The sequence below is a fragment of the Pseudorasbora parva genome, chromosome 11 (assembly GCF_024679245.1).
Source record: "Pseudorasbora parva isolate DD20220531a chromosome 11, ASM2467924v1, whole genome shotgun sequence".
Taxonomy (NCBI): Eukaryota; Metazoa; Chordata; class Actinopteri; order Cypriniformes; family Gobionidae; genus Pseudorasbora; species Pseudorasbora parva.
The window spans coordinates 28,575,719-28,594,250 of NC_090182.1; the positions used below are offsets into that span (position 1 = coordinate 28,575,719).

The 18,532-nt window shown below is 40.6% G+C and overlaps 1 protein-coding gene across 7 annotated transcripts in view; it reads right to left on the reverse strand.

Moving 5' to 3' along the window:
- tenm2a (teneurin transmembrane protein 2a) overlaps window positions 1–18,532 on the reverse strand; it is a 429,404-nt gene that overhangs the window by 9,468 nt on the left and 401,404 nt on the right. For 6 of the 7 annotated variants that reach the window (XM_067457752.1, XM_067457750.1, XM_067457753.1 and 3 more), the window contains 12 exons: window positions 18,057–18,080; window positions 12,908–13,054; window positions 11,736–11,946; window positions 11,230–11,349; window positions 9,320–9,581; window positions 8,091–8,358; window positions 5,855–5,998; window positions 5,205–5,454; window positions 5,064–5,084; window positions 4,709–4,938; window positions 2,627–2,781; window positions 1,479–2,368 (listed from right to left, as the gene is read on the reverse strand). In XM_067457752.1, the coding sequence (XP_067313853.1) occupies window positions 1,479–2,368; window positions 2,627–2,781; window positions 4,709–4,938; window positions 5,064–5,084; window positions 5,205–5,454; window positions 5,855–5,998; window positions 8,091–8,358; window positions 9,320–9,581; window positions 11,230–11,349; window positions 11,736–11,946; window positions 12,908–13,054; window positions 18,057–18,080 (2,722 nt within the window). The remainder of the gene's footprint in view (window positions 1–1,478; window positions 2,369–2,626; window positions 2,782–4,708; window positions 4,939–5,063; window positions 5,085–5,204; window positions 5,455–5,854; window positions 5,999–8,090; window positions 8,359–9,319; window positions 9,582–11,229; window positions 11,350–11,735; window positions 11,947–12,907; window positions 13,055–18,056; window positions 18,081–18,532) is intronic. The other variant, XM_067457751.1, reaches the window with a different exon arrangement.

Consider the following 18,532-nt stretch of genomic DNA (forward strand, 5'->3'; position numbering starts at 1 on the left):
CACATTTTCCTTTGTGGGTGAACTAACCTTTAAGCATTTGATTTGCTTGAGAGTGAATGTTTATTAACTTTGTATCTCCCTAGGTGCTGCTATGTTCATGTGACATCTTGCATCCTCATTTTGACAAACATTTGCATTCAAGCTGTAGATTTGACTATAAATTTAGTCTCAAGTGCATTTACAAGAAGAAAGTTGGACATTTTGACTCTCCAGGCAGAATGGAACAGAGAGAAAATGCTACATATCGTTGCGAAAAAAAGTATACAAACCCCTTGCAGAATCTGTGAAAATGAAAATGAACAAATGCATGTTATATTTCATTTTAGTACTGTCTTTAATAAGATATTTTACATTTAATATGTTTACATATAGTCCACAAGACAAAACAAAATGGCTGAATTTATAAAAATGACCCTGTTCAAAAGTTTATGAACTATTGATTCTCAATACTGTGTGAAGTTACCTGGAGGATCGATGGCTGTTTTATTGTTTTGTGATGGTTGTTCATGAGTCCTTTGTTTGTTCTGAACAGTTAAACTGCCCAATGTTCTACAGAAAAATTATCTTGCAAACTCTTCAGTTTTCCATCATCTTTAGCATATTTGAACCATCTCCAGCAGTGACTGTATGATTTTGAGATCCATCTTTTTTTACACTGAAGACGACTCTCTTCTGAAGGGACTCAAACACAACTATTAAAAATGTTTGATCATTAGCTGATGCTCTAGAAGGAAACACGATGCATTAAGAGCCAGGGGTGAAAACTTTTTGAAGATCAAGATAAATTGCACTTTGTCTACTTTTAATTTGCCTTCCGGGAAACATGCAAGTATCTTCTGTTTCTTCCGAAGGGCAGTGCTAAATAAAATAAAAGATATTTGAACAAAATAAGAAAAACTTTGCCCTGTTCCAAAGTTTTCACCCCACAGTTCTTAATCGCGTTTCCTTCTGGAGCATCAGTGAATGTTTTAACCTTTTTGGAGTCCTTCAATTATTCTCAGAGTAAGAGGAGATGGTTCAAATATGGAAAACTGAATAATATTTGGGACCTGGAGGATTTTTTTTCTAAAGAATGTTGGGCAGTTTAACTGCTCAGGAGAAACAAAGGACTCAAGAAAAAAAAAATGTTGTGGATCATCCAGGTTAGTAAAAACACACATCAGTAAAAATTAGTGGATCATAAACTTTTAAACGGGGCAATTTTTTTATAAATTCTGCTTTTTTCTTCTTCTTGTGGACTATAAGTAAAAATATTTTATGTAAAAAAAGTACAGTACTTAATAAAAAAAATAACATGCATTTTGTATGATCTCTCTTATTTGGTTACAATTATTCACATTTTCACAGATTCTGCAAGGGGTTTACATACTTTTCTTGCAGCTGTATAACTTCTTCTGAGTGTGTCATGCGCACACACTCAACAAAAGTGTGTCATGTACACACAACATCTCAAAGACCACAGACACAAAGCAACTTACTCATAAAATGTTGTCCAGCCTGTCTCGTCAGCCTTGGTAGCCAACAGGCCAGTGTTTCCATTGTATCCTAGCAGAACGATCTCCTGGTTGAGAGCAGAGATAGAGCGCAAGCTTCCTGCAGGATCCAGTCCCAGCGTAACCACCTGATTGTCAGGCTGTAGGATGAGCCTGAGCAGTCCCGCTCCACCCTGCCCTGCCCCATCCCTACGCACTTTCACTGTATTATTGCAGTTATCCACCACTGTGGCCAGCTCGCCATCAGGGCCATAGCTGAAGTTGTAGAGGGGCAGACCAGTCACAAGACTGATGGTTTGTTGGTGGAGACCCTCCTCGTTAAACACATACATCTCTTGTTCTTGAGGGGACGCAACTTCATATTGCCCCAGCGCTGAAGGTCCAGGTCGGTTAGTGCGCACAGCGCGGATCCGAATGTTATTGAGATCTGCGATGTAGAGCGTGCCATCCGGTGAGACAGCAAGAGACATGGGAGAGTTGAGACTGGCATCTGTAGCATAACCATCGTCTCCTGCAAAGCAGTTACAGTTGACATCGTTCTTGCAGTCGCATTCCGATACAGCGCCAGCCAGCAGCGACATCTCTCCATTGGTGCTGACTTGCCGCACGCGGTTGATCTTCTTCTCGTCCGTCTCTGCGATGTAGAGCACGCCACTGTGGGAGATGCCAATAGCTGTGGCGCTCTCGAGGGCCGAGTGGATGGCCAGTTTGCTGAGGGAATAGTCAATGCCAGGCACTTGGCAGTGCATAGGCCGCCCTGCGATGATACTCACTTGGTGGTTTTCAGTGATGCGTAGGATAACATTGTTCTCTAGCACATAAAGTGAGTTATCCATGGGGTTTACTGCCAAGTCGGTGGGCCACTCCAAGCGCACCTGGGTAAAAAATTAATTCAAGTTGAAATTAATCTTTCAGATTCACCAAGCACTTTTCTTGTATTATTTTCTGGGCTTCTGATCAAGGTTTTGCAAGCCTGCTAGACATGATTAATATTGCATATATCTGCATTTATAGCTTTGAGGGTCTGTTTTAAACATTCAAGATTTAAAGAAGTCGATTTTGTGATCAAATTAAACCATCCAACTTTCTTTTTCTGACTGTGAATAGTTAGCATGGGCTGTCGACATGCTGACCTGGCTGACATCCATGCTGGAGTCACAGCTCAGTGGGCGCACAGCAGTGAGGTCATTTGCACCCAGTAGAGTAGAGATGATGCCGTTTTGATCCACTTTCCTAATCATGGTGGCATCCACAAAGTACATAAGCCCGTTCTTATCTACAGCAATACCTGAAAAGAGAAACAAACAGGTAAAGAGTCAGCTAGGACGTTCAGGAGTAACACAGAATCAATAACCCTGTGCCGGTGAGACTTGTTAATTTTTATCTTCTGTGGTTCATAATGATTTGAACAAGTGAATCTTTGATCCGGTTTCAAACTGTTCTAAGTTTATCTTCAGGCTGGGCTCAATTCGTCTTTCCCTCCCAAGTCCCTGTCCTATATAAGCTAGCAAATAATACACGTCCATCAAGCGTCACTCCTGTGTCAACCCATCAATTCCCCTTATCAGACACAGAAGGCAGAGCAGACGAGAATATCTCGAAGTGCTGACAAGAAGATGCTCATAAAATGGACCTGTGTAGGTGTATGATGCAGAGGGGTTTGAGCAAAAAGACGGGGAGACAAATAGCATGAGGGGAGAGACTGAGTGCACTTGACTGAGCCTTTTCACTGCGAAGTCATCTGGGAATCGGTAATGAGGCCTGTGTAGTCTGTCACCTCTCTACTCTCTCTCTCTCCAAAAGCTGAAATTCAACGTCACATACAGAAATGTGACATCCTTGACAGTTTGGTGTCAGACTGGCTATTTTTTCCTTACACCAAACCTGGATTTCACTTTCAAAACCTGCTCTAACTTGTCATTGTACCTTTATCTTTTCCTTTCTCATTGCTATATATTTGTTTTGGTTGAATATGTTGAGCTTTAATTCCAGTTTATGTTGAACTTTAAGTTTGTCACCCACTGCAGGTACATAGAAATTATATTTATACAAAATTATAAATTGATTTCAGTTTCAGTTTAAATATAAGCTAATTGCTTAGAGGAAAAAGTAATTTTTCAGAGGAATTTTTTTTTAGATGTTGCCCTTTCATAGCTCAGGAGAATGAATCTCAGGTTCTCAGGTTCGTTAAAATATCAACTCTACGTGACACAAATGAGACAACTGGCAGAGTAATAGAATATACAGCTATAAAATGAATAGAGATAATAGTCCACTTAAACCCTGTCCCTTTCTTGCAATCAACCACAAGCTTACATTCAGATCTCCATCCATCCAATCAACTGGTGGGTCGCAAGACCTTTAGCGGCAGAGTGTGTAGTCAAGTGTTTTTCTGACGAGAGACTTTTATTTTGATGTGCCTGAAAGCTGTTGATTTTTTGACTTTTGATAATTCAGTCAGATGCAGTTTAAAGTATACTGTAGTGCAGTATATAATATAGACAGCTAGCGGATGAAATACTGCAGTCCAAATTCAAAATATTGGCCCTAATATAGTTAGGCTACAAATCCCCCCCCCCCCCCCCACCCCCCAAATGGCTTAATGTTCATGAAAAGTTGTTGCCATGGCCAGACCAGTAGGGAACCGCTGGTCTAGTAGAAACTGAAATATTCAAAAAAAAAAAATCACTGATATTTCTTTCTAGTGATCTTCCTAAACACAAACTCTGTATAATACAAAAATATGCTCGCTCACAGCTATGAACTGTAACATCTGAGAGTTAAAACAGCCACCACGTTAAGTAACATTATCTTTGAAAGAGAGAGAGAGAGAGAGAGAGAGAGAGAGAGAGAGAGAGAGAGAGAGAGAGAGAGAGAGAGAGAGAGAATACCAAGAGACTCCAATAATCGAAGCCAGAGACTTGCACTCCCCATAGCACATTCAGAAATTAATTAATAGCTTAAGGTTGAACGTTCTCTGTGATTGTGGAAGCAGCTGGAGGATAAGGCTCTTTTTATCCTTGTTAGGTGTCACTGCTACAAAGGAAAAAGATGTAAAGACAGCCTGCAGAAACATTTCATCACCTCAGACACTTGTGAAGACGTTAGTGTGAATTCAACTGATGTGAAGTGGATAACCCATGCAATAAGCTTTAAAACTAAAACTGCTGATTAAGCTTCTGATTTGGTGGTATTCTTCAAAGTTTCCACCTCACCTTTGGGGCTCATGAGAGTGGCTTCTATAGCTTTTCCCCCATCCCCGCATCTCTCGTCAAAAGGAAGGCACTGCTCTCCTGTCCCTGCCACCACTTCGGCATTATCGGCCAAAAGTCGTCCTCCTGTGAGTGATCGCACCTTGTAGATTCGCCGTGAATTCGTGTCAGAGATGAACAAAGCCCCGGTGACTGGGTCCACAGCCAGGAAGTACTTATGAGTGGGGTTGTTACTATGAAAAATGTGGTCATTATGGAGTCAGTCCTGCATTTATAAAACTAGCTTTATCATTATATTAAGTGAATAATCCAACTAAAGAGTCAAATATGAGAAACAAACTTAAAGTTAGAGGCTCACCTATGTCGAAAATCCTTATTTCTGTAAATGAAGAAAATAACAAGAATCACAATTATGGTGCTAATAAGATGACACGGCATATAAAAAAAGGAAAATTAAATTATGAGTAAAGCAAAAGTCTCCTCTGGGCCTTTTCAATACCTGAGCTCCAGTATGCGTGTGGTATTGAGGTTGGGATAAACTCTGCGTACGAAATTCAAGTCTCCGACATAAAGGCTGCCATCAATGCCTGCTGCCAGGGCTACAGGTGCCAGCAGCTTATTTCCATCAGCCAGGCCATTACAGCTCGGGCATGAGATGCTTCTCCGACGCCCATTACCCATGATGCTTGTGATGATCGGTGGCTGCTGGGACACAAAGACGTTCTCACCGCTGCCCTTATGAAGGATGCCTGGTGTCAGATGAATAAAGAAACAATAACTATTAAATGGAAAAAAGAAAGTGCCATTTTCAAAAGACCATTTTAGTAAAAGCTGTTTACCTGAGCCATTTATGAACATTACAACCACATTTTCAGGGGATTACATTAAATTATTGATCAAAACAACAGGCTCTTTCACTGAAAGCAGCCAGGCATCACATTGCATCAGATTTTCTGTGTCAGAGAAGTATGGCCCTCTCTTCAGTCCAAATCTCACTCTCAGCTGGTCTGGAAAATGTTCTTTTACAGTTTAACCAGTGACAATTAAGACTAATTTGAAGTGAGTATAATTAATTATTACTTATAATAATACAAATAAAATAATTAAATAAATAACATTTTGTCCGGAATTAGAACAGAAGGCTCATACCACTGCGCAGGTTGAGTATATGGTGTTTGTCCAGAGACCAGCCGCCCAGATTGGAAGGTTCCAGCTCATAGCCCTGAAGCATAGCTGTTCTCTTCTCCCACAGAACCAGACTAGGACATGATTCATATTCATACCCCACAGAGACTTGGGGGGGAGAGACAGAGAGGGGGGGTGGGGTGGGGGGGGGGGGGAGAACACAAAATGTATCAAAACAGCATTTAATTAATTAACTACATGACAGGCCAATATTAGAGATGATTAATTTACATAAAATGCAAGCAGATTGGATGGGGAGTCTAGCTGGGAAACAGTGAGGGAGAATATAAATATTTATTTGAAAACCACATGCTAAATTAACAATAAACAATTGTTGAGAAACAATAGAAATTCAACACTTAGAGACACATTTGAAAAGCTGTAAGTGACCCTGTAACAACCATCACAGCATTTCTCTTTCCAGCTTTGCCGACTGCTGGGCAGAAGTAGGACATATCAGGTTCTGGGCAAGCCTTCACAAATCACCATGGCTTGGGTGCTTTCACAACCACAAAGCACCTTGGTAAAGTGTGAACATGATTTGTTCAGACACCCTGTGGCTGGACATGACTTCAGCTTTCACTTTTCAAACAAGACTGTGTGATCTGTGCTATTGCCACAGGGTCATTACAAAATCCGTGCTTCCACAAAAACTTTCTTTCCAGTTCATGAAAAGTGGATCACAACTCCATGAAAACATTAGCATAAATACATATGGATATATACCAATGAGGCAGGTGAGAATTTATAGCTGCATAGAGGGAATGTAGGTATAAGAAGCCCAAAATATAAATGAAAAAGACTAGGCTGAAGACAAAGAGAGATTAGTGGGTGTTATAAGGAGGTCACCCTAGACAGAATGCTTTTCTCTGCGTTTACATCCCGGCTCTCTGAACATGTGTTTTTTTTTTCTGACAGAGACAATCAGGCTGAAAGCTCCTTGGGTCCTACATTCACACGTATGAGCACAAATCCTGTCTGATGGGTTAACTCTCACTGTGTTCAGTCAGCAGTATGACCGATTAACCATGCTTGTTTAACTGATGTGTGTCCATGATACTGTATGGTCAATACAGCTGGCCAGGGTCCCAAGCGTGGGTAAATTTTATATTTGGCGGGTGAATTTTGCAGTGTCACAAGCCAATCTGGATGGTGACAATTTTATAATGGAATAGCTGGATCTATGTGTTGTGACACAGAGACTATCCATCAGTAACGTCATTTACAGTAGTAAAAAAAAAAAACTGTTGATAAGACAAATTTGAAAAGATACAGTGGGAAACGAATGAGGTTCTAAAAAGCATGAGAGCACTTTACATGAACTGCTTCTAAAGAGGCTTATAAGAGCAGAGTTTAATGTGGGCCGGGTACCACGTGAAGTGCTGACAGCGTTTGTGCCATTTAATGTGCTTGAGAGTGTTTTAATAATTTACCAGCGCATCACTTACTTCTTTTTTTTTGTTACATTTATTTTCTGTAATTTTTATGAACTGAAATTCAAGCTTCCTATCTTCCTATATTTCTATCTGCCAAACAATTTGTATTAAAAGTAATAATGTACCAAAATACAATAGAATCCAAAAGCTTCCAAAAAAAACTTCCTAGCAACCATACCTTAAAATCCCTGGTAATAATTTGGTCAAAACCAAATATCTATAGGATTTTTTTTTTTTTCTTCCCATGACACCACAATTATTTGATTAACATTAATTAACAGACAACCTATATATTAAGATTTACTGTACCGCACGGGTCTAAATTAATGTTACATATCAGATGTTTTCCCAGATGTTATAAGACATAACAGATAATTTTTGCATGAATACACTGCATTACAGATATTTTAAAATACTACAATTCTGTGTATATGTGTATATTAGGCCCACATGCTGTCTGAGGCGTCTTAGTGCGCATGCGTCGGATCTGTCAGTCAGCGTGAGTGAGATCGTTTTCATGGACAAAGGAAAAGTAGTTCTTTCAGAAAACATACAAATAAAGATACTTTTAGATGTTTAAATGCTATTTCATGTGCACAAAATAGACACTGACAATCAAAACGTGCTATCTGAAAAGCGATTAATTAAACCACTGTAACTGTTTCACTGTTTCAGGTAAAATTACATTTTTGGTTTTGGACAAAATCATTGAGGGAATGGATAATAACATTTACGGGGAAATTGTGTCGATTGTGTGTGCTTACCCACTGCATCAGAGAGGCCGTAGACACGCTGACCGTATGCATCGGTCTTGTCCCAGATAAAAGTGTAGGCGAGGTTGGGTGAGGCATGAAACCACTTTTGGAAGAGGTGCCCCTCCACAGCAACCATCAGATGGACTTTGACAAGGCTGAGGGGCACCACGGCTTGAGTCATGGTGATCTTGAGCAAGGACCGGTAACCTGGGGTCCGGGAACTGAGGTGACAGAGCTTCAGACTGGTGCCAGGAACCTCTAGCTGCTCATGCAGAACCTGGTGGACAGATCGATGAATGACTTTCATGTCATAGGAAAAGGGTATTTTTTTTTAAGAAAGAAAAAATGATTAAGAAGGTCAGAGGGTAGAAGAAAGACTAAAGTCCCTTTCACACTGCACGTCGGACCCGCAATATTCCCGGAACATTGCCGGGTCGCCTTCTGTGTGAAAGCAACCACGTCCCGGGATTGATTACCGAATTCGACCCGGGTCGGGACCTAGTAATGTTGCGGTATTCGACCCGGGACGAGCGCTGTGGGAACAAAAGCCGAAACTAATGCCGCAACGTGTACGTAGTTATCGTGCGACTCCTAGAGCTTGTTTTTTCAATAATACAACCCTGCAGTGCCAGAAGAGCTAGTCTGTGTTTTAAACGCAGAGAGTGTTCGTATACAAAATAAACTAAAATTAAACAAGCAGAAATGTGTGCAAACTGGACACAAGTCGAGACCACGGAGCTCCTTACTATCCGCGCCGAAGCTGAGATCGCTCGCCATTATACGTCACATCAGGATGTCACGTGTCAACTCGACCCGGGACCGTAGGTGTTGTGTGTGAAAGCGCACATATTATGGTATTTCGCTGGCAGTGTGAATGGACCAAATCTAGCGGCCCGGGAACAAATGCCGGGTCGCATTATCCGTGTATTTGCCGGAATCGCAGTGTGAAAGGGGCTAAAGAAAGACGAGAGGAAGGGGAAATAAAAAAAAAAAAAGAATAATTAGAGTGAAAATGGTTGATGAGGGATGACCTGTGAATTTTGTCAGGTTAACAACCTGTCAGCCAATTAAATGACCAAAGAGGGAACAGGAATAAAGTGAAAAAGAGCAATATTTGGGACGCTGAAGTGAGCAAAACTGAAGGGTAAAGTCTAACTGAAGAATCCCATCAGCGCAGAATGCATTAATCTGCTAATTATAGTAATGGAGGTCTCAAGGAACCAAGGATCTCATCACACCTGTGTCTCTGGAATGATGGACCTCTCTCCTGGCCTGGAACTGAAGAAAGAGGAAAGGGGGGAGGCCACCACCACAGGATCAGGCCTCACAAATCCACTGAGGTCACAACTTGGGATGGTGTTCTCCTCTGTCTTCAACATCAGAGTGTCCATTGCATAAAAAATGTTCCAAGGGAGCCACACTGTGCGCTCTTGACTCAGAAAAGGAGCTCGTTCAAAACGCAGGGTGAGAGAGGCTCCTCCATTGGCAATGAGGTCAAATCTAATGACACAAAGAGAGAGAAGGGGGGGGGGGGGATCAGAGTGAAAGAAGTACTTGTGTTATTCTCGTTATTGATAGCGCCATTACATTCTGAATGCTTTTACCATTAGAAAATGCCATTTCGCTAGGAGGGATAATTCATTGTTTTGATATATTACAGTCATTTCAATGAAAAGACTGAGTTTACTCTGCTCTAAATGAATCTAATAAAGATTTGTTCAGTTAGCATGTAGCTCTTTAAATCACTAGAAGCTTATATAAACAAGCAAGTCACAAAATAAGGCTTGGCGGCAGAAATAATCAAAGTGTTTTAGAGGGGAAAAGGTAGTTTGTTGCTTAGATGATGGCTTCTTTTCAATTATATCTCTATCTATGACTATCTATCCATCTATCTATCTATCTATCTATCTATCTATCTATCTATCTATCTATCTATCTATCTATCTATCTACCTACCTACCTACCTACCTACCTACCTACCTACCTACCCACCCACCCACCCACCCACCCATCCATCCATCCATCCATCCATCCATCCATCCATCCATCCATCCATCCATCCATCCATCCATCCATCCATCCATCCATCCATCCATCCATCCATCCATATTCAAACGAGGCTGTCAAGCCAACATTCAAATTTTGTCTTGACATTTCTAGGTAAAAGTTTACGTAACTTTACGAAATCAACAATGTTACTAAAGAAGTGTTTTTGACGGAGCGGTCCCAGCGATAAAGGTTCACGGTCCTGCTTTGGAAACAGGCGGTGAGTAAAACTGCTTCAAATGTCTGTTGTTGGCTATCATCGCGTAAGTAAACATCAGTAAACAACACGATCGTGTATAACGTTAGTTAATTTATCAATGGAGCATGCGATCTATGGTGTGTGTTTGAATACATTTGTTTAGCTGACCACTATAGGTGTCAGTTTGTTTATTGTAAAACCACCCAAACATAAATCTAGCGTTCTCACAAAGCGTGCTTCGTCATTCAAATGCGCTAACGGTTACTCCATTGTTGTTCTATGTATAATGTTACACTAGTCTGACATGCAAAACTGTTTTTCTTGCTACTGCTAATGTTTAGTCACATACAATAGTCCATAAACCAAATCATGTCATTATAAACCACGAGTAAACAGACACAAATGTTGACAGGCCACTAAATACAGTACATACCACAGGGACGGACGTCCTGCTGTTGCTGCTTCTCCTGTTCAATTTATTTCAGCCTCTCGATCTGACCATATATGTATTAGTTGAATCTGATTGATAGCCATGGTTTATTAGAGTAACGTTTTTTTCTCCACGCTTGAGGACGTCACCGCTTTGTGCGCGATCGTCATTCTTTAGCTCCGCCCACACGATACGCCTCCAGGCGCTTGTTTTTTTCCGGAAAGACTCGGTACAGCCTATATTTCTTTTATAAGTATAATAAAACTAAAGACTTTTTGGAGATATGAAGGATGCAATACTACTCTATAGGTACTCAAGATTGACATGAGATTGACTGAAACTGAGTGTTTCACCCTCCCTTTAAGTTCGCTACCTCAATTCAAATTCAGGAGGTGAATTGGAATTTAAGAGGTATTCTCAATTCAATTCTGAATGGCATACAACCCTAGTTCTTACAAGTACATTGCACTTACGTTCCATCCTGGCGTGTGAGGGTGTAGCCATATTGGGGGTACTTGACAAATGACACATTAACTCCCACCAGCGGGGTTCCATCTGTAGTCACCACCTGACCTCTGATCAGTGATGCCAGACTGGAGAACACAGAACAAAGACAAGAAGACATCCGCTGCTTTATAACCAATAAATCCAAGAGATACCATCAATCCAAAAAATAAAAAAATCCATCAAAAAAACTTCCATATATTTCACTCATCTGTCAGTCTTTCCAAGAAATATACAGTATAAAAAGACAGGAAGATGTAGCACCACTGACAGCAATCAATACAGTTCCTCAAAAATAGCTCAGGGTTACAAAATAACACAAAACTGACAATAACTATCTCAGCACTTGATGTTCTCTCAACAGATAGGGCGTAAATTGTGTGCACTACAGTGGATATTTTTTTCTTCGACCATACAAATCAGGAGACATGACATTTGCAGGTGGGAAGTAGTTGTGTGCAGTAGAGCAAGTTACCTTGCGTTAAAGGGATTGTCTGCAGGGATTATATGTGTGCTGTCCCGCCCCACTAGCATCTTGACACGGTCATAGAAGGACCGGACTTTTTGCTCAGGGTGCTGGCCCTGCTGGATGACCTGCAAGGGATCCCTAGACCCTCTACAAAGTGGACTGTTTTGGCATGGACTTTGGATACAGCAGTCTGGATCCATGCAATCAGTCAGGCCATCTAAAAGAAAAAAAAAAAAGTGGTGTGATGAGTAATGTCATATTAGAATTGTGCACAATCAATCAGAGCTGCCTAAGGCTGCAAAAGATTTCTCTCTTCATTTCCTTCTCTGTTGAAAAAAACAAAACAAACAGAAAACTTCATTCTTCTGTTGAACAGGAGGCTGTTTCATCAAAGTGTTCATTTTGAACACAGAGATGTTGGATTTAAATTTTACCTCTGTCCCAGTATTCATTCACCAAAGAGTTCGAAAAGTGCTTTTTTCTTTCCCTCACCTTTAGGCTTTGAATTAAATTACTTACTGCAGAACATCTGACGTCTTTTTTTTGTAATTCCTTATTTCAGATGAAAGCCAACAGTCCAGCTCTATTTATTTTCAGAGCATAGTCATCATAATTTAAAGGTTAGCTTATGCTTCCTATGAAATTTTTAAAAAATTGTGAACAGAGAGACAGAAAGTTCAGGTCTGGTTAGAACTGCACATTTACCTCCAAAAACCTCAAACGAATGAATGTACTAAACAGTCACTCTAATTCCATCAGAGCATGAAATGAAATACATTAAAGCTGTGGTGTGTAATTTGTTTGATGTTAAAAAATGTTATCCTCTGGCAGCTTAATTTGTTAAGACAACTATAAGAAACCTATTCATAGGATGACTTCCTCGAAAAGTGTAAACACTGTGGTGCTATTAAATGCTGTCTGAAAGTAACGTCTTACTCAATTAATGGTTTGCGATTGGGTTGAGACTACCTGTTTGCAGGAACAATGGCAAACAGCCTGAATGTCTAAAATCTTTCTGGAATTTGGAATTATGCAAAATACACAGAAATTACACCCATCAGGTGTTCGCAAAATTACAGAGATTACACACAGCAGCTGTTCCTGTGCACATGTGGCTGTTCCAATTACATACAGTCTTTGAGACAAAGTTCCCAGAGAGCCCACAAAAGATCTCTCACCTCCTTCATTGTCTTTGTTGTCGGCACATGAAGTCTCCATGGCGACACTGCAGCCTGTGCCTCTCCATCCAGTTTTGCACTCACAGTGCCAGCTGTTTTGACCCAGCAGACACTGTCCATTTCCATTACATCGATTAGGACAGCCATCTGCAAGAGCCAGAGAGAGAAGAAAAATACACTGAGAAAGGCAGAAATCCATCACAGCAGTCATAAGAGCATTGATATGTCAAAAATTGTGACCAAAAGTTTGGAAAACAAGCTAGAAATAGTTTCCAGGCTTTAGGATTTCTTTAAAGAGGAACTGAACTACCGGTAAATCAAAATCGAATTACTTAAAATAAATGGAATTACTATTGAAAAATTATTTTGTAGTTATGTAGTTTGTTTACCATCTTTTTATAAATTGATATTGTCAATCAACTTTTTGTTCAGCTGTGTATTTGGTAAACTTTGAATCTACATTGAACCAAAAAAAAAAAAAAAGCATTTTGGTTGCACCTGTTCAATGCAATTTTATACAAACAGATCTGATACAGCACACAAAGCACATTAACATGAAAACTGCAGACATAATCCAGACAATCAAAACCGACTGCCACAGATGAACATGAAATGCAAGAATTATCCTTTATGTTATTATATGTCTAGGTTTTCAAACTTTTGGCCTTGACATTATAGGCAGACATGCATCAGTGCTCATACACAAACATATCTGCCTCCAATGTGCTCACATCCTGTCTGAGGGGGTGAAGTATATGAAAAGCATTACTATTCACACCTCAAATCAGTTCAAACTCAGAGAGCAATTAAATTATTTTCGGTAGTCTCCACAGATAGATGCTGTTGGTAGCAAATGAATTTATCAGAACTCATCCATTCAGGAGGGGATATTTATAAAGAGCACATACACTCTCTGACTGTTCATTTACAGTAGCTGATTTGATTTGTCTGGATAGAGAGCAATGCTCTCATGTAAGAATGTGGTTAGGACAGACCGGAGTCTACAGATCAGATTAGGATGGCTCTTTAGGTCGAGGTACGAGACTGGGGGTTTGTGTGTGTGTGTGTGTGTGTGTGTGTGTGTGTGTGTGTGTGTGTGTGTGTGTGTGTGTGTGTGTGTGTGTGTGTGTGTGTGTGTGTGAAAAGACTTTAGAAAAAGAACATATTGTGGGAGAAGAAATGTGGAAGTATACTTGTTTGAAAGATTTTTATAGATAGAGACAGAAGCGCTTTGATAAATATATTACATGTTTTTGGAGTCAAGTGTGGCATGTGTGTGGGTGTTTAATGTATGCAGTTAGGGGATAAAAAGACAAAAGGTGGAAAACAATCTTGTCACAAGAAGAGTGTGGATTGATGTGAGTGCTTTAAGGATGCACTCTCTGGGAGCAACAGAGACTGAGATGAACAAACACAAAGACAAATAAAAAGACTAAGCACTATTCTCCTTTAGCCACACCAGTCCATAATTAAGCACCCTGGAGATGTGACCTGACATTTCCGAGTCATTAGGAGTTTTCTGTAAATAAAAAATGCGGTCTAAAATTCTCAGCACTGCCGTAGGCATCATCTCTTACTGCGCTCTAAACGGAAACCATGTTGTGACCTCACACTGTGTCATCAGAAACCATTGCTGGTTCCTAGGAGTTTAATCTCCAACAGTTAACACTTCTGTTAGTGTGTCAGCCTCCGCTTATGGTTACCCAGGAAACACGGCCTTTTAGAAGGAGCCAGTTTCCTTCATCACAAGGCTAGTATTATTGCCAGTTGACCCAGCATAGGTGACAATTCAGATGATTTGTGATGAGGGAATATTAAATAGCCTTGATCAAGGGAAAGTGAAAACCCAGCGTGTACTGGGATGCATTCAGCCATTGTGACTCAAATCAAATGTTGCTTTAATTAATGTAATTGTCAATGTCTGGGGTCCTTGAGATGCCACATTAACAGCCTGCTATGCATCGATTGTCACGCAATATTGAGCTGAGAGAAAAGTCACTTAGCAATGATTGCCTTTTAAATGGAGCTGCCATTTTTAGCAGCCAAATACTTATGAAACACCAGGACAGCAAAATCTATGGTGACCATTGATCTTCCTCATTGGGCAGCACTGAGTAGGGCCCCTCTTTCATGCCAAAGGCCAGTCGATTCTCAGCACACTAACTAGAATAAAGTGGGGTTTCACAAACTATTAAGCTATCTGGCTAAAGTAATGTGGGTTGACTCTATTGTAATCTACTTAAAAAGGAGCTGAGATTGCCTCTAGTTATGGGTCAGCGCACACGGTATGAGAGAGATACGCAAAGGTGAGATGGGGAAAGAAGCACACTGCATAGCAACAGTCAGCCACTGATGGATAGATATATTGATAGAAAGAGACAGATGGGTTGGTGGAAAAAAAGAAAGAAAGAACAAAATAAAGAGGAAGTAAGAAGGGAAGGGAGTAAGGAAGGAAGGAAGGAAGGAAGGAAGGAAGGAAGGAAGGAAGGAAGGAAGGAAGGAAGGAAGGAAGGAAGGAAGGAAGGAAGGAAGGAAGGAAGGAAGGAAGGAAGGAAGGAAGGAAGGAAGGAGATATAAATGTCTTAAAGGATGGGATATTGAGGGGGAGAAAGAATGTTTGGAAGAGAAATCTAGTCATCCACCTAAACCAGCCCCCGTCCATTGGCCTGCAGCCCTCTCACCTTTATAAAGGTCATAAAATAAAGGTTAGATTCATAAATCCTCTAAATTTCCCCTAGGAAGAGACAGATAAAGTCCCACAGGGAGTGAGCACCTACTGTATTAAACGCCTTCTGTCTGGGTTTTTCTCGCCTATGCTATTCCATGTACTACTACAAAGTCAAATAACATCCTAAACTTCAACATAGGCATAGTGCGGAGCTGAAAATTTTCACTTAAATGGTTTCTGAACTTTAGCAGAGAGGGGATAATGTCCTGTGGTGTGAATACTAAACAAGTTCTCACTGAGGTTTTTAGGATACCTGTTTGGAAGCATTCAACCATTTCTTTCTGAAATTTCTGTTTTGACTAATGACAGAAAATGTGCTCTGCAGCTTTAACAAATGCCATTCCTTAAAATGAAATCCACTGAACAGATGTGCAGTTGGGAAGCTGGGATGCATTTATCTTGTATGCTTCTTTACCCAGAATGGGTGTGATTTCCACTCATTAGCCAATCATGCATTTGATCAAGTGCAACTCACATCCACTCAGGATACTCTAGCATGCAAAGTCAGTGCCTCCAGCGGCCATTCATCTCAAGTCATTTCGGCCAATTAGAGATGCGTATTTAAATCGAGTAACTATTGTCACTAGCTCTTGTTCCAGACTCGCTCCTATCTACTGATGCATGAGCATTCAGGTGATCACTGTAGGCCCTGCAGTTAAACTCCTCATTATCCCGCTCTCCCTGCAAACACACCGTACTCCCCCTCCTCAGAAAAGCACACACACTCCTGTCCCTCCATTAGTATTCATCCTATGAGCTGGAACTCATGCAGGCGCTGAGACAAAGTCATTACCATGCCTCCTGTGGTCCTGCACCCCGTGTGCCGAAATATGTTCGGTAAAAACGTTGCTTGCTGCTCCTGACCCATTTTGCACCATGAAATTTCACATTTACCTTAAGATCCCTTTACTCACAGAATCTGCATCCCTCAGATACAGCAACATCTATGTAATATTTGTCTCCATTCTGCAGTTTCCACAGGAATTTAGCTCTTTTGTCTGAGGTGGACTTAATGTAAATAGAGAGTAGGATGACGTGCCTCCTGCATCTCTGTTCTGTGCAAGCATAAAGCCAGACTTAAACAGACAGCTAAGAGCCGGTGTGCACTGTTGAGCACTACCCTACCTTCAATAGAAACTGTAGTGCATTGCTATTATGCTTAGAGTCATGTAGTTGGCCCAGCCTTTAACTCTTGCTCCTTCAACAGTTGAATGGAATGAGGGTGGCGTATATTGTAGTGGTTACAGCTCAAGTTTATTAACTGGAGTTTGCCGTTCCAACCGCTACAAGAAGCCATCACTATTGTGCTCTTTACCAAGGCACTTAACCTCATGTTGCTTCAGGGAGACTGTTCCTTTAATACGTTTATGGCATCATTCTATTCATTTATTCAAATATGCAGAACTTAATTCTACCTATAAAAAGAAAGACTTTTAGGTTAACTCAATTACTTGGTCAACACATTGTAAGAGTGTGCTTCTGGCATTACTGTGGTGACAACAAAGCTCAGTACTCAAGGGAGTGATAGAGCTAACTTGAAATGTTATTAAACTCTGTTGGTTCTTTTCAGTTAGATATTTTAAAAACACGATCTAAATTGCTCTGCAAGATACTATTCAAACCATTGCTCTGCTATAACAGTAAAAGCCCGACACCGCTGACAGATTGGATGGTTGTGACAATATCTTGGCTCATGAATAAGGTTGTGCTTAAACTGAAGATAACCTTGAAGGACCATCTAAATCACCAAATTAACATTCATAAGCCAAGCCTTTGCCACGGTAGGATTTGTCAAGTCTCATGATAATTTGGTGTAACGGAGGGGGGCAAAGAGGAGCTGTACAGGCAAACCTCACTTCCCTGCATTCAAGAGGCGCCCACCCGAGTGGGAACAGTTGCATTGACATTGAGATTTAATATTATGTCACAAATTGTGCTTTGACTTAGTACCAGCTTGAACAAGACACTTAACCCCAGGTTACTCCAGCAGGATTTTCCTGTAATAAGTGACCAGAATAAGTTCTGGTCAACATTTAGGATTATTAACTATCAATAATATGTGTGACGTGGACAATATAATGTATAATATTATCCCAAGCGCTGAAGGACTGACAAGTCATTGTTCTTTTCAAAGATTGGACATTTTTGTAGCTCAGTTACTGCTTTTGGAGAGAGTCATTTCAAAAACAAGGTGCAAAACATATGATTAAATCTATACTATCATCAGCTGACAACAAAAATATAAACACATATGCTGAAGAACACAGACTAGCACTATGAACCTACTCGACACAACATTCTACTCCACCACGGCTACTCTATGAACAGAAGCACACAGTCGCTATGCAGCCAAGCTAGAGGTTGCTCACAACCAGACTAAAGTGCAGCTAGCACTAGTCACAGTACGACGAGGTACAATACCTTCAATACTCCCATCCCAAAAGTCTGCATCAGAGAGGACATTCAGAGAGAACAAAAATGCATAATAACAAGAACACAAATGAATACATGTTTTCTGCATTTGAAATCGGTTAAAAACTGAAGAATTATAAGGAATCAAAATGGAAACTAAAGATGGAAGCACAAGGCTTTTTCAGCCCACAGAAATAGATAAACAGACTTCCTGTCACGGCGTACTCAGGGAGAAGGATTAAAGGCAGAGCACTTTCAGTCTTTGTCATATCATCTTTGGAGTAACAGACAAACATGAACACACACGCCCACAGATGATGATAGAAAGGAAAACTTTGGCTTTTAAGTCTATTTTTGAGAGAGACAGAAGTCAAGGTAAAAAGAGGTGTGACTTGTCAAGGTGAAGGCGCCTCTACCTTCCATCAGCCGCTGCTATTCCACAAGGACTGTTCATTACCCAGCAGCCCACTCATCTGCCTCTGCTG